Raw genomic sequence first — 25,559 nt, forward strand, 5'->3', positions numbered from 1 at the left:
GTGATAGGACGCTGACCGCATAGGAAATTTCCGGGCGTGTGAGCACGCTGAGGTAGTTGAGGGAGCCGACAATAGCACGATAATTGGTGCCGAGGCTTTTCAGCTGTTGTGGCTTTCTTCAGATGTGTCTTGGGGTTGAGAGCGCACGACGCTGGCGGGGCTGTGTCAAGACCGAATTCGATTAACTTTCGCTCAACGTATTGAGTTTGGTGGATGTGGAGACCAGTTGGGCTTCTGTCGATGTTCATTCCCAGCAGGAACTCAGCGGCACCGAGATACTTGATGTCGAATTCTTGCTCAATTTCTTTCTTGAATGCAAGGGGATCACGACTGACGATGACCAAGTCATCGACGTGCGCGTAGATCCAGGTGGCTGGTTGAGAGGGCAGTTCGGGTCGATGGAAAACACAGGGATCGGAGACTGCTGCTTTGAAGCTGACAGACTCGAGGAAGGCGCTGAGGCGCTTGTACCAAACAAGAGATGCTTGCTTTAAGCCATAGATGGCTTTGCGCAGCTCGAAAATCGTACCAGGTGGGCATGGGTAGCCTTGCGGTGGGAGTAGGGTGACTGTGTCCGTGAGAGGGCAGGTGAGGAAGGCGCTACGAACATCCAATTGATGGATTAGCAGATCGTTGTTCACCGCGAAAGAAAGCAGCAATCGGAGCAAAGCCGTTTTGCCTGTGGGAGCGTATTTTAACTCAAAATTAACGCCAAATGTCTGGCGAAATCCTTGAGCGCATATTCGCGCCTTGTATTCTAAGATCTGATTGTCAGCACCCAACTTCTTGCGGTACGCCCAAGTGGATGCTATGGGTGAGTCTTCAGGTTTACGGGGTCGTTCGACCCAGACTTGATGTTTTTTCATATTATTGATCTCTTTGAGTTCAGCCTCCATCCAGTGTTGCTTCTCCGCGCTCATCATCGCCATGTTGTGCGATTTCGGATCAATGGTGACGGATATGTAGCAAGCCTGTTGGCGTGTGCGCCCTCCGGGTATGATGTTGTGCTCATCAATGGCGCTTTCTATCGGCTTTCCAGGTCTGAATCCTTGAACATATACCCAGCGTTTTCCAGGCTCAGGGCTGATTGGATGGTCAATGGTCTCATCTTCTGGTTCAGCTTGTGCATCTTCTTGGATCTTCTCGACTTCATCAAAGGGAAGTACCGGGTCTGACTGAAAGATTGGGAGTGTGCCCTCGTCCCTTTGGGGAGAAACGTTAACGCTCCTGTTAAGAGCTTGACAGGCTGGGAAGTTGTTCTTGTCGAATTCCACTTGCCTGGAACAGATGACCTTTTGATCAGAGTGACGAAGCACTCTGCAGGACAAGAGGTCATTGGAGTAGCCAAGAAATGACCCGTCCCAGGCAATAGCGTCAAACTTTTCATCGCGATTAGCTTTTGGTTTCAGGGCCCACGCTCTGCAACCGAAGGGCTTGAGGAAGTGAGGATTGGGCTTCTGTTTGAGAAAGAGCTGAATAGGCGGACAGCGACTCTTGGCGAGGGAAGGAAGACAATTGGTGGTGTTGGCAGCTGTGATTACTGCTTCGCCCCACCACTCTGCTGCCATGTTGGATTGAATTAACATGCAGCGGGTCATTTTGATGATCGTCCGATTGGCCCGCTCCGCGATGCCGTTGTGTTGCGGAGTGTAAGGGGGAGAGACGTTGTGCTGTATGCCTTCCTCCTGGAGTACGTCACCAAGTGCCTTGTTGCAGAATTCACCGCCGCCGTTGGTGACCAGCTTCTTGATTTGGTTACCGGTCTGTTTCTCGAAGAACGTCTTGTAGTCGAGGATCGCCTTGGTGGCATCTGATTTTTCCGACAGGAGACTGATGTTAATAAATCCCGTGTGCTGATCTACTAATGTGAGAAAGTAGCGGGCACCGCCATTGGTGGCTGGGCTGATTGGACCCACTAGGTCACCATGGATGACTTCAAGTGATTTTCCAGTCGGGCTGAAGTGCCCTTTGAATGGCAGTTTCGTCATCTTTCCTTTTTGACAGGTGTCACACGGAATCTTGCTGGCCATGAGCATGGGATTGTCAACGATGGATTGAATACGGGCCGCACTGGCGTGGCCGAGTCTTCTGTGCCACATCATGAAGTCGCTTGATGAGGCAGTTGTAGCTAGGGCTTTTGCCGATTTGGGTTGAAGACCAACGACTTCGAAGAGGTTCTTGCTTGTGTCTACGCAAATGGTGTGTCGACCATTGAGAGTGATGAACATTATGCCGCTTTCAGCTACGATGTCGGCCTTTTCTTTGATGAGTTGTGCGAACGACACGAGGTTGGTGGACAGGTTTGGGACGTATAACAAGTCATGGAGGGTGATCATCGTGTTGTCCTTGAGCATTAGCCGAGCCGTGCCTTTCCTCGTTGCCATGAGGCTCGCAGTTTCTCTTCCAGAGCCCGTAAGAATGTAGACAAGCGTAGGTTCGGATTCCGTGAAGAAGTCCAGCGAGTTGAACATATGCTGACTTGCTCCAGAGTCGAGGATAACGGAGTCACGACTGGTTTTCTCACTGCTGGTGTGGTATGCGTAGTGCTCTCTTGGACCAGGGTTGGATGGATTGGCTTCTGCCGCTGTGGTATTGTAGGTCACGGCTTTCGCTCTTTTGACTGGTCTGAGCTCTGGATGGATCGTCCAGCATTGACTCTCCTCATGTGCTGCATCGGGGTTGTGTTTTCCGCCTTTGCAGCTGACGTAGGGTCTCTTCCTGTTTTGCGCGGTTGTGGCCAGGGCCAGGCTATGAGTGGTGCTCGCCGATCAAAGTTGACTTTTGCCAGATTTGACCGAGTCATGATTGGCAATTTGTCTGAGTTTTGAGATCAACAGGAATGGGTTCTTAAGCGTGTCGATGTCGCCAAGCAGTTGCTCCATGAGGGCAGGGCGCTGATCAGTGAGTTTCTCCATGATCGTGACGCTGACAAGTTCCTGCATCACGTTGACTCCGATGGTTGAGATTTCGGCGAGCGCTGCTTCGACTTTCAGCAGGTACTTGAGCAGATCATCGTCAAAAGTTATGCGACTGTAGTTGACCCAGACCCTATAGATACCGTAGATGTTTGCAGCGGCGTAGTTCTCTTTGATGCGCTTCCAAATCTTGAAGGGGTCTCGTCCGCATATAGTCGCAAGGCTGTTGAAGATCTCCGGTATGATTTTAGAGCTGAAGATTAGCCAGACTTCGAGGATGTGGCTCTTGACTTTCTTGGTGGCTTCCGCTGGGTTGTCTATTTCTTTCTTGCAAATGTACCACAACTTCTTGTACTCGAGGTACGCGTGCATTGTGTGGTGCCAGACGGTGTAGTTGTTTCCGTTGAAGGTCGGGATGGTAATGATCTCCTTCTTGTCCTTTTTGCTTGCGGTAGAGTTGCTAGACATGTCGAACGTCCTGCTCCTTGTTGCTGTTGAGGTGGATTGAGGTTAACTCGTCGAGTCAAGACTGTAAATCTGTAAAGTTTGAGGCAACTAAGAGTGCATTTCCAATTAGATTCTACTATTGAAAACTATGTACAGTGAAATATAATCTAATCTTTGTGAGAGAGAGACAAAAGAAGTGATAGGTACCTAAGAGCAGGACGTGTCGTCTGCTTCTTGGTTGGGTCTGAGGGTTGATCGCCGGTGAAGTCGGCGGGGCTTTAGAGATAAAAAAATGGTTTGACCGAAGGATGGACAGTCTGGATGGGATCTGTCTGTCTGAGTCTAAGTCAGTATATATCATTTGTCTTTCTTATCTGGAACAGCAGGGGTATTACCTGTCTGTCTGTCGAGAATGGCTGGTCTCTTTTGAGCAGCTTATTGATCCTTTTCTGATGATGTCGGTCGATGCCTATGTGCAATTGTAATTGCCGCATCAGACCGAGACTTCTAAGGTGACAATCTGGGATCTAAGTGGACCACTTACTTAATAGTATTAAGGCTTGTGCTGGTGGCTAATTCGGGCGAGGTTATTCTATGAGCAAGTGAGCTATGTGCGAAATTGGGACGACTGATTAGCCTGAGGTCTGGTCTGACAGGCAAAAACAGCTCCTTAAATACTCACGAGTCCACCTTGTGGGTCGTCTCGCTCGCCTTGAGCCGTTCGCCGTTCCCGGTGGGTCGCGAGGCTTGGGGCCATCCCCTTGGTGATTGGTGGCTTGCACCATCGCCATTATCTGGAAGGGGGAGGCTGATGTTTAGTGACATCTCCTGGATGCACAGAGTCTGAGACAGTGCGGCTTACCTTGCAGTGCAAGATAGCTAGTATCTCCCTTGCTACGCTTCGATGAAGCTGCGACAGGTTTGATACTCTGACATCAACCTTCTTCTTCCTTTTTTCCTTCCCATGCCCCTCATATCATGTCTTCGGTTCATTCATCAGACTCTACCGACCCTCCACCTTTTTCCTCTGCTACTTCTTCCCTCCAGCTTTCTTCTTCCAAACCGTCTGTTTCAGTTTCTTCTAAATCTCTCTCTGATGAAATCAACGGCGATAATGCCATTCAATCCAATGCTTTTGGTGCAAAGAGCACAGCGAGAGGCGCCTCGGCAAATGATCCTTTAATTACTCCTTTCGAAAGGATCTATCCTTCGTCTTGGAGACCCGAGTCGCTGACAGAATCAGAGAAAGTTTTACTCTTCTGGCACCGCATCTTCGGGCATGTCAGCCTGAGGAAGATCAGATCACTGGTCAAACAGAAGCTGGGTTTTGGTCTGCCGTCTGACCTGCCACCGGGGAAGATCCATTGCCCGGTGTGCGTGATCACAAAAAGTACAAGCCTGAATCCACTCACCAGTACGATGAGGAATCCGGGCAGGTTGAAAATACTTTGCACCGATCTGATGGGGCCTTTCCCGGTTGAATCGGTGGACGGTGCAAAGTACCTTCTTACGCTCAGGGATGTAGCGACTGGTTACTCTTATGTGAGGAGCCTGAAGGTCAAATCAGAGGCTAATGACGTCCTCATGGAGATTATTCGCAAACTGGAGAAAAAAACTGGAGACTCCGTAAAAATTCTTCGCAGCGACAACGGCGGTGAATTCGCGAACAAGGCTTTCAATGTTTTTCTTAAGGAAAAGGGTATCATCGCAGAACGCTCCTTGCCTTATCACCATTACCAAAACGGTGTCGTGGAGCGCTTCAATAGGACAGTGGCAGATATGGGGCGCACTGTCTTAAGTGACAGTCAACTTCCGCGAACTTTTTGGAACTATGCCTTCTTGTGGGCGAATCATGTTCTCAACCGTGTTCCAAATAAATCCAGCAAAGGCAAGACACCCTATGAAGCAATGTTCAACAGGCCTCCGAACTTCACGACATTCAGAATCTTTGGGTCAAAAGCCTTTATCCATGTTCCCCCAGAGAAAAGAGATAAACTTGACAATCGAGTGCAAGAGGCATATGTTGTGGCCCATCTCAAAGCCAGTAAGGGCTGGCTATTCTATTTGCCAGCAGAGAACAAGTTTGTTTCATCGGCGATGGTGCGTTTCGTGGATAGCATCCCAAGAGTCACCATCCCGTTGCAGAAACAGCCGGTACCGGAATCAAAGACTCCTGGAGGAAAAATGTCTTTAGAATTTATTGCTAGGCAAATAGTTCTTGGGAACTTTGTCAATGAATTTGAATTCAAGAATCAGGAACTTCTTGTGGACGCTGTTCTCCAATCCTGTGCCTTCTATGGAGTGGACATGCCAAAAACGTACAAGCAGGCGATGAAGTCGGAGAACAAAGCTGATTGGGCGAATGCAATAGCGGAGGAACTTTCCAATCTACAGCAGATGGACGTATGGGTCTCTCGGCCTATGCCTGCGGGCACCAAGCCACTTGATGGTTGCTGGGTTTTTGCAAAGAAGACCGGGGCTGATGGGGTGTCATGCCGTTTTAAAGCCCGCTATGTAGCCAAAGGCTTCAGACAGATAGCGGGAAAGGATTTCAATGCCACCTTTGCACCTACGGCTACTTTATTCTCCTTGCGCCTGTTGCTCACTATTGCGGCAAGGTTCAACTGGCCAGTCCATGGCTTTGACTTCGTTGCTGCCTACCTCAATTCACCTATTGATGAGGAAATCTGGGTGAAGCCGCCAGAAGGTGTTTCAGTTCCCAAGGGTCATGGTTTTCTACTCAAGAAGGCACTGTATGGTACGCGTCAAGCGGCCCGATGTTGGTGGCTCCACCTGAGGGCGATACTAGATAAGCTCGGCTACTCGCCGTCACAGTATGATAATAGCCTATACATCCTACGTCACAAGAAAGAGGCGGGGGTGATCTGGATCCATGTGGACGACGGAGTGGTGACAGCTTCGAGTGAAGCTTTGATCAGGAAGCTGGAATCCGACCTCAAAGATGTTCTAAAAATCAAATGGAGCCAGGAACTGGATTCCATTGTGGGCCTCAGCATAGAGAGGACCGCAAGTGGATTTATTCTTAGCCAGCCAAAGCTCTCCAAAACCATCATTGATGGGCAATGGGACGGCACGCAGACGGCAAAGACTCCCCTCCCTCCAAATTTCAATGCGGCGACAGAGGATGGGGACCCTGCATCTTCCTTGAAATATCTTCACATTTTGGGTATGTTCAGTTATCTGGCAGTTGGTACACGACCAGATATCGCTTTTGCGGTTGACTATCTGGCGCGTTTCTCTGCCAAAACGAGCGTTACGCACTGGAAAGGCCTGAGACATCTAGTGAACTATTTGGCAGGATCTACTGAACAACGTCTTTGTCTATTTCCCAAAAATGATCCCAACACTGCAAGAAAAACTCTAGAAACTGCTTGCAGTTGAGATGCAGCAAGCTTCAACCAAGCTTCAGCTCAAGCTGGAGTCAAGCACACAAATTCCGTGCTGGTGCACCTTGAGTGTGTACCTCACTGCCAGCATAATTGGCTGGGATGAATTCATCCCAGTTTAACTGGGATGCACTCAACCAATTTAAAATGGGTTGATCTCATCCAATGAAATATAAACCCAAGGGGGGTACCTTGGATTTATATTTCATCAGTTAAGATCAACCAAGTTTAAATCGGTTGAGTTCATCTCAGTTTAACTGGGATAACCTCAACCCAGCCAATTATGCTGGCAGTGCCTTGTTCAACATCTCAATGTTGAACCTACTGTAGTGCTCATGCAGTAGGCTGAGGCAAATGAGCACCCCTGAGCACCCTTTTATTTAATTTTATTAAAGAATCCATGCACCATTGAATCCAGCCAGAATAACATAAACAGTGTATGTACACATGAAAGGGACATGTACAGATGAAAGAAATATGTACACATGAAAGGGGAATGTGAGGAGGTGTATTAACACATAAAAGGGATATGTACACATGATGAAAGGGGTATCTATGCATGAAAGGGGTATTTATGCATGAAAGGGGTATGTGCAGTAAGGGGTTTTTGCACACATGAAAGGGGTATGTACAACTGAATGATAAAAGGGAATTGAAAGGGATCTAAAAAACTTAAAGGGGACATGTAAACATGAAAGGGTCATGAACACATGATGAAAGGGGTATGTACACATTTTGAAAGGGATACATGCACATCAAAGGGATATACACACATTAAAGGGGTATGTGTGCATAAAGGGCTATGTACACATTATGAAAGGGGTGAATGCATACAAAAGGGATATATGCACATGAAAGGGGTATGTGCACATGAAAGGGGTATGTGCACATGAAAGGGGTATGTGTACATGAAAGGGGTATGTGCACATGAAAGGGGAATTTGAACTTGAAAGGGGGATTTGCACAGGTATCAACTCCTGTACTTAGTTTTTTGTACCTTAGACTCTTGCATAAATTGGACAATGTGCATGGAATCAACCAGTGCTTGATTCTTGCATGAGGCACAGCTTGCCTTGAGATCTTGCATCTCAACTGCAAGCAGTTTCTAGATTTTTTCTTGCAGTGCAAGGCGTTAAAAAACTTCTGCGACGCGTCATGGGGCGGCGAGTTCTCCAGATCGTCTTTTGGTGTGCTGGTTGAGTTTATTGGTTGCCCGGTTCTTTGGGTAGCTCGGAGGCAGGCGTTGGTCGCGGCGTCGACATGCCATGCGGAATACATGGCGCTGGGGGCCGCAACAAGACACACATTGTGGGTAAGGCATCTTCTAAAAGACATTCTCAAGGCCGATTTCGTGGGTCACATTCATTGTGACAATCAGTCAGCAGTGAAGGTTGGGACAGACGACGCCGCAAACAAGCATACCAGGCATACTGATAGAGATTTCTACATTACTAATGAGGCCCTTTACCGCAAGCTGACAACTTTAACTTGGGTCCCAACCAGTGAGCAAAAGGCGGACATCTTCACGAAGAGTCTTCCCCCCGAGCTGTTTAGGAAGATGAGAGGTTTTCTTTTTAGGGCAACTTTTTCTTCTCTTTTATCTCTCATGATTTTTTTTTTCTTCTCTTTTATCTCTCATGATTTATCTTTTTTCTTTTTCTCTTTCTGCAGCTGTTTCTCGAGTCAGTTTTGTCATGACATACATTTTTTTTTACTCTTTCTTCTTTTTTTTTCTATCATTTCTTTTCAAAAATTTCTTTTGTAGATAGGGTCTCGCGGCTAGGCGAGGGGGTGGCTGTTGTAACCTAACCACTTAGGTTACAGTTAGTGACACTCGCCTACCCGGAGACCATAGTTATGCCTTTGGAGAATAAGCTGCAGAGCTTATTCTCCGCTCCACTACGTTATTCATCACTTTTGTCACATCAAGTTTGGGATCCTGTGATCCTTCTTGTGACACCCTCAAGGGGGGGGTTACACTTAGCCACCCTTGCTGCACTACGGTAACTACCAATAAAGTCATGCACAAGAGTGAAGTTGGACCAAATGAATGCAGCAAAATATGCTATATCATGATGTGATGAAAAGAAGTTCTTACACTGGCACACAGGGGGAAAGGGGGGTGCCGTGGAAGGCGATCCAGCAAAAGTGGTAAGTTTGAGTCATTTTGGAAAACTATGTATGTATCCCTTGTTCCCAGTCGTGGAGGATGAACCTACCAATTTAGTTGTCAAATCAAATTGGTGTGATTGATAACACGAAATCTTCAGGGTATTATTCCCTTGCTTAGCGCGATGATTTAGTACAGGTCGGAGCTCAATATGAACAAACGTGCCAGCATGTAGAGTGGGATCTTAACTCAAAATGAAAAATCACATAAATATCTATGTAGCCAATGAATGCGAATGGAAGGGTGGGGAGGGGTTAAAAAACAACCTGGATACATTTAATACAACGATTAGGTTTACAACCGTTTCAGTTCGCGATGACATAGTTAGTGCACGGAATATCAACCTAATGACATACAGCTCTGTCGGGGAGAGACTAAAAAGTGGAAGCTATAAGAAGTGATAGCAAATTTTGAGAAGTATTGAACATGCGGAGGAGTTTTGATGGGATGCTTGAGTGCGTAACAAGGGAAACGGAGCACAGTTGGATGAGAGTGGAGTGAAAATGTTGGTTGATTGACGAAAGACGGACTGAGGATGTGCCTCCCAGGTGTAACTGGAATGATGTCAAGGCGAAATTTAATGTCTATGGTGAATTTGAATTGGAAATGACTTAAGCTGGTTGTTGAAGGGCTCGACATGCTGGTTTGATGATAGAGGTCGGATATGACCAGCATGTTGAAGATGATTTTACAACGCTATAACTAGCTTTCTTATTAAGCGTAAGAGTTTTTTCGATTCCGAAAGACGGGTAGCTTCCTTCTGTTCCAGAGTTCACATAGAATGATGTTGATGATTGAAATCAAGGTCCAAGCCATTAGAACTGCAAAATTAACCGGAACTTTTTTTGGTGGGATTATTCATCAAAATTTAGCACACCAGTGTTTCTCGCGATCAAGTCAACGGTTGAAAACAGATAGCAAGACCACTTCCAAAGAAAAAGCTCACGTTCGTTCTTGCCGTCGAGAATAATGCTTCTTGCTGCTCTACTTATGTTATAGAAAGGTGCCTGTATGCAATGTGGGGATTTTACTCAGCTCCCTTTTCGCCACAAAGGGCATTCACTAGCTTTGCGGTTTGGTTTTTGTGAGGGAGTGAGGGAACAAGTCGAAATACTAACCATGTGTGCATATGCATAAATACTTGGTAAGACATCGATGGGAAGATAGCAAACTGAAATGTTCCATATTCTAGAGAGACGCAAATCGACGCGATTCTTCAATGAGGGTGGCAGGTTCAATCGACAGGTCGAAATCACAGTAATGCTTACATCCAGAATATCATGAAGTAAGATACGTATTGAGGAGTAAGGATAATCGTGACCACCTCTATCGTGAGTCCCCTGGCGAAGAGCGAAATCATGCGCGTGCATAACGACGAAAAATGTACCATTATAAACAGACAGAATGATCATTTACTGCCCAAACAAAGGAGGCGAAAAACTTACAGGGCGCTCATTCCGAGAAAGAACATAAGCCAACATAGAGGGAAGCCACCCGCACTACGAAATCGTCCGAATGGTACATGGAAGAATACACTCAAGAGAGCATAGGCGAACTGTGGGTATATTCGTCTCGGATAAGCGTTCCTCTTCCCCGTTAGCCCATTCACCTCATGGTTGGGCTGTAGGCAAGAGCTAATTTTTGCATATGCAGTCCATAATTCACTTACAGACAGCCAGAAGTAACAAATCAACGGTGAGCATATCCTCACTTTTAGCAGGGATTTCAATGTCAGCTTGTTATTCAAGCCAAGTCGGGTCCGTGCCTGAAGACTGTGAGTCTGTTTTAGGGCAGCGAATAGAGTAAAAACAAGTCATTGTCGTGACCAGTAAGCGATTCAATATGCCCTATCCTTCAGGCAAATGGAACAACTGACGCATGTGACCAAGGCTGCAAATGCCACATAGATTAAACCTATAGCCGTCAAGGCAGTGGTGCTGTGGAATAACAGTTTTGTAGTTGCTGGTTAAGATTACCTGGCCCGCATCGAAAAAGAAAAACACCGAAACTTAACGTACACTGGCACATCAAAAGGCCTCAGATTGTCCACTTGGAAATCAAATGGGTTGAGTATCGTCTGAGGTGCGTTTTGCATCAGGTTGGTCAGATTGAAATTAGAAAAGTGAGAGAGTGATTGTGCGTTTCGATTTCTAAATGAAAGTTGGGCTGCTTGCAAAACGTCTTTGAGCTGGAAATGATAAGGCAAATGAATCAGAAATAATGATTGGCACGGCCAGCAGAGGTAAGATAGCCACGAGACGCCAGAGACAACGCCGAACCCACTTACTTGCGGTGAAATGAAATGTGAGTATGCCTGTTCTTGACGAGCTTGCGAAATATACACAGTAACCGCTGATGTGCCGTTGTAAGCTGCGTCTGCTGAGGAGGCTGCTTTCCTCAAGTTATCCGTAGAGCCAGGTTGGACTGGGGTAGAAACATGTACTGCATTCAGAAGGATACCACGGACTCCAAGAAATGTGCAATGCCAGGATATGAGGACTTACCAACAATTGCAACCCAATACCGCTCATCCAAGACCAACTGAGCCACACTTGAAACATCTTTAAAAGCGGAAGGATTTTCAACTGTCCATGTGATTTGTCGAGGCGAGCCCGTCCGCTCTTGGGAAGCACGTAGAACAGCCTGTCCAATGTCTCCTTGGTCGAAGTCCACCACTACTCCTTTCAGCCTGTAAGCATGCTCATCCAGTTTCCATAAGGTACCCCAATATATGCTTAGGACACTGATTATAACCAGCGCCGTCCATAGGGTGCTTAGAGCAACAGCCTTGATATAAGCCCGCCGCTCAGTCGTCAATTCGGAGGCGAGAAAATGGCAGCGGAAAGTGCGGTCGGGTATGACTAGTGTGGGTGTTTCGAGATATCGATCCAAAGTTAGTTCAGTAGAAGGTTGCGCTGTATGGGGTGCATTGACAGTGAGGAAGCCATCGTGATTGCTGATACTGTCCCTGGTACTTGCTTCTTCAATCACACAGTTGGACAAAGGACTGAAGATGGAAGCAGGAGAGTCTTTGCAAGCCATGGTATACCTACAGCGGTGATTTTCTGAGATATGAAGAGATTTGAGGGGGGCGATGCTTTTGTATGTGGAGGAAAGAGGGAGGAAGGCGAGCTTGAAGCCCCTCCGGCGGGCCGGATGAGGCGCGAAGCGTCCTGAAGCGTCTGTGAAGCAGAGGCTCGGAGTGGCTCATCACCTCTTACTGGGCTAATTGAATTCAACAGTTGCGCACTTAAAGTGAATACAAATTTGTGAATGCATGCGATGTCGTTTTTGGCTTTGTACAAGTGGAATAGATATATCTTATTTGAACATCTGCGAGTATTTACATTAGGCACATGTGTATTGGAGATCATGAGATTCTTGGTGATTCCTCATTTTTGTTAGAGGAAGAAAGAAATATACACCCGGGTGCAAGGAGATATGTACAGCAGATCCCAACAAGCTTGCTTTGACGGGGGGTCGAAATCACCATTTTTATTTTTTTAGGGTCATGCTTTACGCACTACGAAATATTACCACTTGGGTAGTGCACTCCAAGAAATCTTGGTTTTTTGAGTGCTCAGCTAGCCACTCCAACATATGGAACCTTGTGCACTACAAAAATTAATGGAGTGCACACTACCATCGCCCTCGATGACCGGGACAGACCGGCCATCGAGACCATACACTGCTCTGGATGACCGGTACAGACCGGTCATCGAAGGGATATGACAACCCTCTCTGTACAAACCGGCCATCGAGAGTATACAACCCTCTCGATGACTGGTCTGCGCCGGTCAGCGAGGGGATACAGCCCTCTCGATAACCGGTCTGCGCCGGTCATCGATGGGATACAACCCTCTCGATGACCGGTCTGTGCCGATCATCGAGGAGATACAACCCTCTCGATGTGTGGTTCACCCCTACGAATGCTCAAGATCTCCGCTCCTCAGCGACCTCAGCCAAGATGTCGTTGTTCCGTCTCACCAGTTGAATCTCGAACCCGAGAACTGCTCTCTTTTGCAGCTGAACTGCCATGCGTCAAAGGCGGTCACGCTAAGTGTTCTGAACTCTTCTTTCAATTTTGATTTCCTCCTCTTACAAGAACCGTGGATTAACCCCTTTGATTTGAATTCTCCCCAGCATCCGGCTTGGCGCGCCCTGGTGGCGTACAAACACACCCCGAAATGCTGGCAGGAACGGCACAAGACGGTGATATATGTTAGGCGTACCATCCTATCAGAATCAGTTAGATTGCTGGAAGGAGGGTCCCAAAATTTGGTCGGTGTGGATGTCACACTGTCTGGGAAAGTGGAGGACTTCCCGCCGATCTGGAAAGCCAGATTTTCCCAGATTTCGCAGGGAAATCTGGGAAGATCTAGGATTTGGGAAGATCAAGCCCAGATTTCCCCGCAAAATCTGGAAAAATCTGGGTTCCCAGATTGACGGGAAGTCCTCCAGTATTCCGACTCTTGAACATTTAGGCAGCGTCATTATAGCGCAATAAATAATCGGGGCATGCCCCTTTACATTATGTAAAACATCATTGTTGGGCCTGATCTTTTGGAAGTAAACTATCAAGCTTTATAACAGCTTACTTTCAAAAGCATATCCTAAAAAAATGTTTTTTACAATATGTAATGGTATTGCATTTTGAACATTACGCTGCGTAATATGACGCTGCCAAACAGGGCCTTATAACCCCCCCTCCCCTTTCTCTACAGTTAATGAGCTTAAAGATTGGCTGACGTCCCACTATTCTCGACAGCACGCAATGGTCATCTCGATGGATGCAAACTTGCATCATCGACACTGGAATCCACCCGGAGTTCGGAAGGTCGGACCGGAAGCCAGACACCTGCTAAGTTTCCTCTGTTCATTTGGTTTTCGGGTGACGTCCCCGAAGAATGTTCTTACTTTCTACTGTGTAAAAGGGAAAGGGTCCACTATTGACTTAAGCTGGGCTAATTTTCTAGGCTCACGGTTGGTCAGGGAGGTCACGGTCTCGAGCAAGAACCTTGGGTCGGATCACCAAGCCCTCCACATTCAGCTTTTGGTTAAGCGTCCCCCCGACCTATCATTGGCGTCCTCCGAGGTGGCCGGATATGGATAAAAAGAAACTGATGTCTTTATCAGCTAAGGGCCTGTACCATAGCGGCTCAAAAAACTGTTTTTCGGCCGGAAAACGACTTTCCTCACGGAAAACAGTTTCCCCTCAAAAACGTGTACCACAGCACCTGTTTCTGGGGGAAATCAGAACTCGTTTTTTGCTCAAAACAATCAATTTCCAGAAACAGGTCTGACCCTGTTTCTCATGTGTGTTTTCCTTCTGCTGAGCCCCCTCCAACCAAGACACCGGGGCCTCTCTCGGCCAATGCAACAAGTGTATCAGTCTCTCTCTCATCTCGGACCGATGCAACATATGTATCGGTCCATCTCTCACCTCGGACCAACCCATGATCACCTCGGACCGAGCCAACAACTCGGTCCGTCTATCCTCCCAGACTGATATTATCAGTCTGAGAGGAATTCTCTCCTTCCTCTCCGACCGATACAACTAGATTGGTTGGAGAGGAAGAGAGAGGGTTCTGCCACCGATACTATGTATTGAGTAGCTCTCTCCCCCTTCCTCTCGGACCGCTCTATTGGATCGGTCCGAGAGGAATCCTCCCCTTCTTCCTCTCTGCCCAATATACAATTGGTCCAAGAGGAAGAAGGGGAGTGTTCCCCTCAGATCAATACATTGTATTGGTCTGATGGGATCTCATCTTGGACCGATACACAATGAATGTATCGGTCTAGTGTTGAGTACCTTCCATCCCCCCCGGACCCATTTGTTATGTATTTATGTATGTACATACACAGTTTGGGCTGGGAGAGAAGTGCAGGAAGCCTGCAGTTGTGGTACACAATTATGGGAGGCTGTTTTTACCTCTTGATAAACTGAATATTGAAAAAAAGAAAACTGTTTTCCTTGCGCGGGAAAAACAGATTTTGTATGGTACAGGCCCTAAGTTATCGTCAATGGCTTCGCTATCCCAGGAGGACCCGGACATGCAGGCCGAGCAGCTGACTACTTTTTTGAAACAGGCACAGGAAGACTTCGGACGTTGGGTTTGGTCGGATCACGCAAAGGCCAAACCGTGGTGGTGTAGCAAGACACTAGATCCAGTGTTACGCACCCTCAACCAAACCCGACAATGGATGATCTTAGAAGTCCCCTGAAGCCCGGGAATGCTATCGCCAATGGAACGAGTATTTCTTATCTCTTGTCACCTCTTTGAAGCAGCGGAACTGGAGAAAGCTCCTTGAAGATGTAAGAGGCCGCTACAGAGGGGCGGGGCTCTTCACTGGGGCAGGACTCAGGGACACAGAGGCAGGGCCTTGAGCGGTTTCTAGAACCGCGGCGGGATGACTTGCTGACTGACTCGGGAGAGATGTCAAGACAATCTTTGCGTTAGTCTAGATACATGATATAAGGGGAGGGGAAGAAGAGGTAGAAGGGGATTGAGCTTACCTGACTTGGGAGAGATGTCAAGAAAATCTCTGCCGAGTCAGGAGGGGCGGGGGAACAGCGAGACTATAAGCGGGATCAATATTCAGGATCCTGTGATCCTGCTTGTGACACCTCCAAAGGGGGGGGGGGTTACAGAAGACCCGTCCAAAGGCGATCTCTACCGGGTCCTCCGATTCACCACCAAGGCGTCGGGGGGAGAAGTCCTCCCCCTCAAGCAACGATGGGTAGTTACGTTACCGATAACGGTAACGTAACGGGATTTTACTAGTTATCTTCCCGTTACGCGTAACACATTTTTAGTTACGGTAACCAATTTTTTTGTGCTTTTTTATATTTTCTCGTTACTTTATCATCACGGAGCGCAAAAAAAATCTAATGTGAGTTACGTTATTGCGCAGACTGTTGTAATTTAGTTACGGATAACGCATGAAAGGGAGCGGGAGAGACACAAATGAAATAGGAACTATTTTTCTTTGTTGGAGGGTGCGAATGATTTTAATACCGTCCCTGCTTCCTCAAACAATCCTGTGAGAGGTACCTCCTCACAAAGCCACATCATGCTGCTTACACAGCGTGACATGGTTGACGGGAGTAAGCGCCCCCGGTTATTGGAGCAGACATCTGCTGCAGCCGAGAATAGGCGTTTGACAGAACAAGAGCTGCCAGAAGCTCCCAAATAAGCGCAAGCCATCTGGGAGAGAGCTGGGTAGGTTTTGGCGTTTGTCTTCCACCAATCCAACGGGGTGGATTTGCGTTCAATGGTGTTATTCTTGAAGGGTATATGAGCCTTCAAGAATGCTTTGACTTCATCCTTGTGCGGCGCTGGTATCTTCACCCTCCTCGAGGCAAGGCGAGCCATGAGTGACTGGCGCTCGGCGGTGGGTGGCCTTTCAATTTCAACAACCTCCAATTCGGGTACCGTCAGCTGATTCTTGGCCTTATGCTCCTCCTTCATGTAGATTTGAAATTGCTGATTGAGTAGCCCGAGACAGTTGGTAACTTCAACACTCTCGGTTCCGAATGCAAGTTCGAATATGTCCATCAGGAAGCAGGGATGCAAGATTGTGGCGAGCACAAGGGTCTCGCAGAGCATAGCTTCATCCAAGTATTTGATGACTCTTTGAAGCATCACATAATACATTGGGTACAGAGTGTCTTCTTCCTTGGAGCAACTCAGCTTTTTGGAAAGCTGGTCCTTGAGCTCCAGGTACTTTGGGAGTACGTGGGCGCCGGTCGGCTGATTACCCTCCATCTGCGACGTCAGATCAACAAAAACCTGAGGAGAAATGCGAAAAAGATGAGTAAAACCCAATCATGATGCAATGGGAGGAACTTTGTAGGTTTTGTACACACCTCAAGCTCTTGGTTGAGGTTGTCAATCTCCTTCCAATCACGAGGTAGGAAGAAAGCGTCTTCAAAAAGGCCTGGCTGGTTTTGGCCCTGGTCTTCCTTGAGCAAGCAATCAATAACTTCCCGCGCGTCGATGGCTTTGCGATAGCTCTGGTACTTAATATTCCAGCGTATGCCATACCCGGCAATCAACGGGGCCACCTTGATATTCATTTCTTTTGTGACTCAATCAAAATTGGCCCGCTGGGCCGCTGATCGAGTAATCTTCTTGATCACAACATCAAGTCTGCTGAGAAGCTCCTTGAGTTTCAAAGTCTTCGTGTGTTGGCCTTGACTACTAGTGTTGGCCGATGAATTGGCCAGATCTTTATCCACAGCAGCAGACTCGTCATCGGAAATGTCATCAGCATTTCCATAGTCACTTTTCCAATCTTTGTTGTCATCTTGTTCAAGTTCAACTGAGTTTGTTTTCGGAACGGGGGCTGGTTTGACTTCTGGAGCTAAGAATTCAGTTTTGTCCTCCTCAAGAACCCTCCCAAGAACAGGGAAGAAACTGAGGACCAATTGCTTGGCCTTCCCCGGAGGCAGAGTCTTCAGGGACAAGGCATCCAATCCCGCATTTACAATCAGAGCAAGCTTGTGACAAAAGCATTGAATGTGCATGCTGGCTGGGTCCCACGCGTGTTCGGATTGGTTTGCCACGCTGTCGTTTTTAAGCAGTTGATACATGGCACTAGCCATTGTATTGTTGTTTGCGCCAGAATCGGTTGTCTGAGCCAACATCTTTTTGTACAGATCACTTTTCTTAAGGACTGCAGCAATTGGTCGAGCTAGTAAATGTCCGTAGTGCTTCCAAGGGATCATTTTTAGGGCCAGATGACGAACAGTATAATTCCAGTTTGAGTCAATGTAAGCAACCACCGCGCCAATGAAGGCAAATCTATTTCCCTTTGTCGTCCAGACATCGTGGATTGGTGTAAATTTAGTGTCAAGATTCTGGAGACAAGGTATAATCAAGAATAAGCACATTTTTATAACATCATACACACTTAAAGGAATTCATCCAACCTTTAGATCTTCAAAAACTGTAGTCTTCAGGATTGAATAAAGCCTCTTCGACTCGTCTGCCGGCCATCTTCGGCCATAGAGTAATGCCTTTGGGTTTGCATATAAAAATGCCACACAAAGAATAGAGTCTTCGATGCAGGACCATGCAATTGCCTGTCGTATTTGCCAGATCACAATGATTTGGTTTAAGACACGGTTGTCAAAGACTGGCTTTGCTGTAAGGAAGGTGCTCATTGGGGTTTGTTTTGCGTCAATGAGTCTCTTCTCCGCGACTGAAGGTGGTAACTTAATTCCAGCCGCCTTAGCTTCATTACGTTTGGGGCAGCCGCTAGCGTTCCTTCCGGCCTGAGTTGAGCCGTCGCGATGAATCATGAGATTTCCGTCAGTCGAGCCATGTCCATGGTACGTCTTATGACACCATCTGCACATATAATTTATGGGTTCTCCCCCCTTTTCCAATTCGTTTCCCTTATAAAAAGGGGCATGGTAGTAATCTACCACGTTTGCATATTTTTCTTCCTTCTTTTTTGGCTCTCTAGGTTGAATTTCAACGGATCCATCGTCCAAAACTTGATCAAAGTCGTAATCATCATTTGGATTAGCCAAATCAATAGTTTTATCGGCCTTCAAATCACCAAGTTTAAACCAACCAAGAAATAAAAAAACCAATCATGCCTTTGTCAGTTATATTCTAATGCTTCATGTAGCATGCATGTTGCTTACTGAATTTTCTGCCGCAGACTTCTGGGTTTTGATTTTGGAAGTCTTGTTCTTGTCAGTCAAAGCACCTTTCTTGGTGGCGCTGGCAGGCCCAGAAGATCCAACTTGATGAGGCCTCTCAGCTGTAGGCCCTTTCTTTTTGTTTTTTGGAGGGGAATTGCCGGATTCCGAGGAATGTGCCTGCGGCCATTTTTGTGATGTTGGCTTTGTGGCCCGCACTCGAGAGTCTGACGACGTAGGGATCATGTCTGGCATTACTGTTACGGAGGAGGCCCGTTTAGATCGACGGGGTTGAACTTGAGACTGGTCAGTTTGCTCTCCAGCATCTTCTCTTTCTTCCACTGGCTGTTGAGGGGTGGTGGGTTCGAATGCCATGGCAAAGGTTTTTTATGGCGGCGAAGGTCTTTTATGGCAACAGTTATGGCAAAGGTTGTTTTTGATAGGTAACACCGGTGGCTCAGGCGAGATGGAGGGGAAAATGGAACAGATAGACCTAGGCCCAGGGGTGTTTGAGGTGGGTTCATTCAGGCAAGACACCAAACCTACTGTATGGAAAAATGTACGCCAAAAATTCCCTTTTGGGAAATCCTCGCGGAGCTAAGGGGCAAGCCTTGAGACGCGTTATCGGTGTTACGGGCCGTTATTGCCGTTACTCTATCAACCCTCTGGGCCAAAACGGAAGTAGATACCGTTACGCTACCAAGATATCAAAGATTTTTGCCGTTACTAATAACGTAACGGGCACCCCCGCGTAACGAGGATAGTTACGTTACTGAAATTACGTGGATAACGATTGTTGCCTCAAGAGCCCCGATGAAACGGTTGTCCATGATAACCGGGATCAGGCTAAGCTACTCTTTGGAGGCACATCAGCCATTAATGTCCCAATAGACCTTACTGACGTCCAGCTTGACTTCTCTTGTTGCTTTGTCAGCTATCCGTCGATAGTGAAGGCGGAGGTTCTGTCGGCTATCAGAAGGATTATCCCCAAAAAGGCCCCGGGGATCGACAGACTAACTAATGAACTTCTTAAGTCCTTTTCCAAGCCTCTAGCTAATAACCTAGTGACGCTGCACAATAATATACTAATCAAGAGCAAATTCCCCGCCGCATGGAAGGTTGCGGTCACGACAATCATTCGGAAGCACGGGAAACCAGACTATACAAATCCCTCAGCCTATCAACTGATTGCCCTGCTCAGCACAATGAGCAAGTTGTTCAAGCTCATATTGGCCAGATGCCTCACGGCTTGGGCCAAGGGTGCTGGAGTGCTGGCCAAGGGTCATTTTGGGGGCAGGAAAGGCTCAGGAACAGTGTGGTATACAAAATGGGAAAAATCAAAAGTTTTCTCTCATAAGTATATTTAACTAATAGAAGGCCTCATGGTACTTCCAAACAGACCCCAGAAATGGATTCTGTGGCCAAATTAACTCCTAGTCCCCACTGGAAGTGTAACCAGAGCGCCGCTACACTGGAAGTTAGCCCTTTTGGACAACCTGTACACCACGGGTTCGTTTCCTGGAATGCACTGCGTTGGCCGGCTGCGGGGTCTAAAACAGGGCAGGCTTGACCTGTCTGCATTGCATCTGACAGCGGGGGCAGGTCAATCGCAGCAATGGGTCAGATGTACGTTGGTCTGACCCATCTGATCCAAGTTTAATGCCAAGCCTGCCGACCACTACATCGGCATTGCACTTGGGTCGAGCGGGGGTAACCCAACTTACCCAACCGACATGAGGCGGCCTTGGCGGGCAGGCCGACGACCTCAGCTGGTAGGGCCAGCCTGAGGGACTTGTTGGCTTAACCAGTTGGTCAAGCGCGAGTCCACCAGGACTTGCCAGCCGGCCAGGGCTTACCCAACTGAGCAAGCCAACATCAAGCCAGCCAGCCCAAAAAAAAAAAACTATTTTTCAATAGGTTTTCCGTGCCTGTTTCCATGTAAGGAAAAAGGCTACATAGGAGAAAAATTACAAAAATAAAATAAAAATAAAAGTGAGGTCTTGAGAAGAATGAGAGCGCCTGCTTTGCTCATAATACTCAGTAAACCCTGGATTCAAGAAATATAGTGCATATTACTGTGTTCTATTTTCAGAAAGGCTGCCGTGGTCTAGTGGTCATTGTTGATGCCTGGACTTGTAAAGTGCTGATCATGAGCTGGCCATCATGAGTTCACGCCCTGGTGAGAGAGTACTTTTGGCAAGTCGCCCTCAGGTCTCTTGACCCAACCCTGACTGCGGCGCCTACCGCAAGCCAACGTTGGATGCAGGGCTGACAGCGGTGCACCAACGTCAGACCGGTGTTGGGAGTTTGCTTGACCGTGGGCTGACGGAGTGGTTTTATGCCAACCCTACGCTGGCAGTCAAGCCAACCGCGGGTGCCATCTTTTCCCGCTACAAAGCCCGCCCAAATATCTGGCGGGACGCGGGAGGGTTGGCCCAACCCCAATTTTCGCGTTGAGACACAGTTGACCGCGCTCCGTGGTGTAGCATCCCCTCAAACCCCTGTCACACATCTCAAGTCACCTTTCCATCACTATACACATACAATTAGGGTGTTCAAAGTTGACTTGCATAAAATCATAAAATTCTGAGGTGAAAAAAATAGGGGCTTGGAAAAATGACTCCCAAGCCCTAGGAAAACAACTCCCAAAACTGGTGAACGTCCACGCGACCCTTGCACGGACGTCCGGGGATGGTACCCCAGACCAAAGGTTGGGTCGCACCTTTTTTGGGAGTCGCTGTCCCAAATGGGAGTTGTTGAGATAATTCCCCAATGACCCTGATTGTTTTTTTGTTGTTTTTCTGCTTGGGAGTCGGCCAACCAAAACCGGCCGGCAGTTTGGGAGTTGGACTGCATGCATCAGGTATGTACATATATGTATGCATATCCAACAGCGGACTCAACCACTCAATTTGACAATTAGGGTGAGCACCCAGCTCAGCACACAGCGCACAACAAAACCTTCAACTTTGGCTTGATCACTCCCCAACACACGCGCAACCATCAATTCCATGAACGGCTTGATCACTCCCCAGCACGTCCAACACCATGTACAATCCTGCTCAAACCCCTTCTAACCGTGTCCCTGCAACTGAAAATGGCAAGAAACCCGCTCAAGACATGGAAAATGCCACTGCAGCCGCTCAAGCTCCCCTGAGCGTTATCCTTGCGATTCCAACCCTGACCGCCATCAAGGGTTCTCCCACCGCGATTGAAGGCCTTAGCAACACCACCAAAGACAAGACAGTGAACCAAGATATTATCCCGGCCATTGTGGACGCTCAAGATCATCCAAACATTGATTTTGTGATCCCGACCGTTGTCAAAGCTCCTCTGGGCACCAATCCAGCCCCTGGCAACGTTCTAAAGGCCCCAAACCTAATCCAAGATGCTATAGACCCTTTGCTTATTCAACTTAACACCAGGAAAAAACAATGATCACTTGCCTACAAGTGACATGAGAAAGTAAAAAGGCCCCTTTGTACTTTACTATGTCACTTGCAGACAAGTGATGATTGTTTTTTCCTGGTGTAACACTCCTGAAACAACAAATAAAATAAAAATAAATAAAAAAATGAAGAAAACAAAATTGAAATTGGAAAAAAATTCAAAGAAGAAGATGTAGACGACAAGCTAGCTAGAGAAGAAAAGATCATCCAAGAGTGTTTGACTCTTCTATATCAACATGATAAGAATGGAATAGAAAAAGATGAAGAAAAATCTGGAGAACCAGCTGCAAAAAATCCTGAAGATGATCACAATGCTCAATCATCTGAATCTTCAGAATCTGCCAAATCCGTTGAATCCGCTGAATCCAAAGAATCCGCTCAGTCTGAAGAGTGCTCTGAATCCGAAGGCCCTCAAGAGCCACATGAAAATATACCTGCACCACCAGCTGGTATCTACACCAATCTTGAATCCCTCAAGACATTGGCCAAACGATTTGCCCATCTCAATGGATATGCCGTCAGCAAGGAGATCTGTACAAGGAAAAAGTATCACTTTCAAATGTGACAGGTAATTTTCTCATTATCTTGAATCAAGTGTGATTCATCAGTTTAACTAATACTGATTTTGCTTTCTCTCTCTTTTTTTGTGGATTTCTAGGGGTGGCATTCCACAGCAAAACCAGTGTAAAGGTGATACGCAAGATCCCTCCTGCTCCCAATTGATTGACTGCCCCTTCACCGCCGCCGCATACTATCAAAAGAAGGCTGGACATTGGAAATTAAGCGTTCCAAATTCAAAGCACAATCATCAAGCCTCTAGAAACATGGCAGCACACACAGCCAACCAAAAACTCACTGATACTCTTTACAAAGAAATGAAAAAAACTTGGTGAAGCTGGATTAAAACCCTCACAAATTCTTGAAGCTTTGAAGAAAACCCACCCAGACAAAACTATATTGGCGACTATTACAATAGTCTACTTGGCTAGAAAGAAAGCTCAACAAGAAACATTGCAAGGAATCAGCCCAATAGTCCATCTCAGCCAAACTCTTGCCAGCTCCGACTACACACCTAGAACCAAACTTAACGACGCTGGCGAATTCAAGGGGTTGTTTTTTAGTCACTCTCTCTCGGTCAAACTACTCAGCCACTATCATTACATCCTGTTCCTTGATTGTACCTACAAGACAAATAAGTATAAGATGCCTCTACTTCACATTGCTGGACTCACGGGATCAAATCGTTCATTCAGCTTGGCGTTCTGTTTTCTTGCTGAAGAAACCCAAGAATACTATGACTGGGCTCTTGATTCCCTCTTGAATGTCTTCACCATGAACAACATTCCTCATCCAGATGTCATGTTGACCAATAGAAAACAAGCTCTCATCTATTCTCTCTTGACTAAATTTCCCAACGCTACCCACATGCTCTGCACATGGCACGTCCAAAAGAATTTGGTCACCAATGGTGCCAGATTAATCAAAGACAAGACAAAAGAAGCCGCTATGCTCCAACACTGGGGCAATCTAGTTTGAGACTCTACTCCCGGTGATTTCCGCTCTGGCTTTGAGCGGTTTTCAGCGCAATATGGTGCTGCATTCCAAGACTACATGCACTTGAATTGGCTTCCAGTTGTTGAAAAACTGGCTAACGCTTGGACTAAAGATGTGCCTCATTTTGATCACCAGACCACTTCTAGAATCAAATAATCACACACCTTCATTAAATCACATCTTCTAGGACCAAACTATTGCTTCTCAGCTGTCATAAAGCTGATCAGAAACGCCCTTGAAACCCAGTACCACAAAATATTGGCAAACTACCACCAGCAAAGAATAAACAGTCTCAGAAGCATCGGAAGCATTTTTTCTAATTGCCATGGCTGGATCACCCATTACGCTCTCCTGTGCGCAGAAAATAACTTAATTGTCAGCGCCTCTCTTGATAATTGGTCTAGGTGCAACGGCTTTCATCAACTCTGGACCAGGATTCCTTGCAAACACCGGATCACGGAATTGGCAAGAGATCAAATGAAGGTGGCACCCGAGGATTTCAATTTACAATGGCACATCAAGGTCAGCCCCTTTTGTTAGAAAATAGTTGCAGGTTGAGAGAGAACACTGTCTCAGAGTCAATAAACACGTCCTGATGCCCTATACCACTTTGATTTTACCAGGACATAAGGCCATCAAATGAAAAACCAATCTCAGAAGATACTGAGAAAATCAAAGGCTTCAAACAAAAACTACTCAAATTGAATCCCACTCAAAGAGTGTTCCAACTAGATGCAATCTCTTGTCTTTTGGAAGGTTCTGGAAAGGTAATTGACATCAAGTTGCCCACAGAGGCGCTGTGGTGACAAATATGGGCGCGAGGCGCCAGAGCGGCCGGTGGGGTTTCCCGGTGTGCAGGGATGGGGGAGAAAAGGGGCTACGGATGCCCTAGGCACGGTGGGGTGCATTACTTGAGCGCGGAGCGGCGGTTGGATGCGGCGGAGTGGAGAAGGCTGCACAGTCCAGCGCGGACTTTCTAGTAGCGGCACAGAGCTGGGGGAAGCCGCGGCAGCTGGGGCGGAGGCGGCGAGTAGGATCCCCAGCCTTCGGAGGCTAGGCAGGGTTGTGGATGATGGATGCGGCGGAGTTTGGTGGCTGTCTACGGCAAGCAACAGAAGCGCAGAGAACAATGTGGGAGCGGCGGTGACAGCGTGCGTGGGATAGGAGGAGGATCTGTTTTATTTTATTGCTGTTGTGTAGTTTTAGTTCTATGTGGGAATGAGATGCGGTGGGAGTTTTCTCGCGGAGGGTCTCTTTGTATGGCAGAGGGAGGAGGGGTTTTTCTTTACTTACTTACTTATTAGGAGGGGGGATCATCATTGGAGGATTTGGTTATATGATTTTTACTTACAGTTTACGGACTTTTACTTCTTCTTTATGGTTACAGATGCGGAGTATTTTATTGTGATTATTTACGGCATTATTAATATGTTTATTGGCTTTTACTGGATTACTCTCTTTGCTATTCTTATTGGTTTTCTTGGGGCTTTCATCTTGAGCGGAGTTTCCAGGAGTACTTCTACGCCGACGAGTTTGGAGAACCCTTGATACACTTGGGAATCTTGCCGGAGGAATGGCGCTGTGGTCATTATATGACAGAGCACCACTTTCTTCTACCACAGCGCAGAAGACCCGAGTTAGACCAAAGGGAGCTCTGAATAAACCAAAGACAACCCAACGCGAACCTTCCAGCTTTGAGCATTGCCATGTCAAACAGAAAGGGAAGCTTGACGGTAAAAAAGAGATGAAGCCGGAGAAAAAACAGAAGATGGAAGCAACCAAGCAAGTACAGCGGCCAAAGAAGAGGGTTCTTCCGGCCAGAAAGACCCAGCAAGATCGGTAGCTGCAAAGAAACAAGAAGATTTTCTGTCCCATCAAGACTGTTACGCTGTGTCCTCCCCCTCTCCTCCGGGAAAGTAAACCTGACCAAGCCAGGGAAGTTTCAGTCAAAAAACCAGAAGA

General features: G+C 47.1%; 2 protein-coding genes across 2 annotated transcripts; one reads left to right on the top strand and one right to left on the bottom strand.

Moving 5' to 3' along the window:
• Positions 1-9,653: 9,653 nt before the first annotated feature.
• On the bottom strand, positions 9,654-11,981 carry PtA15_3A892 (uncharacterized protein; the record flags this gene model as incomplete). Its single annotated transcript, XM_053167905.1, has 10 exons — positions 9,654-9,778; positions 9,886-9,946; positions 10,058-10,127; positions 10,208-10,279; positions 10,385-10,494; positions 10,609-10,719; positions 10,816-10,876; positions 10,958-11,127; positions 11,227-11,363; positions 11,444-11,981. 10 exons carry the CDS (start codon positions 11,979-11,981, stop codon positions 9,654-9,656), a joined length of 1,455 nt encoding a protein of 484 aa, XP_053019076.1.
• A 9,661-nt stretch (positions 11,982-21,642) lies between these two features.
• Positions 21,643-22,608, top strand: PtA15_3A893 (uncharacterized protein; the record flags this gene model as incomplete). Its single annotated transcript, XM_053167906.1, has 2 exons — positions 21,643-21,954; positions 22,288-22,608. 2 exons carry the CDS (start codon positions 21,643-21,645, stop codon positions 22,606-22,608), a joined length of 633 nt encoding a protein of 210 aa, XP_053019077.1.
• Between the last annotated feature and the right edge of the window lie 2,951 nt (positions 22,609-25,559).

Source organism: Puccinia triticina, chromosome 3A (assembly GCF_026914185.1).
Source record: "Puccinia triticina chromosome 3A, complete sequence".
Lineage (NCBI taxonomy): Eukaryota > Fungi > Basidiomycota > Pucciniomycetes > Pucciniales > Pucciniaceae > Puccinia > Puccinia triticina.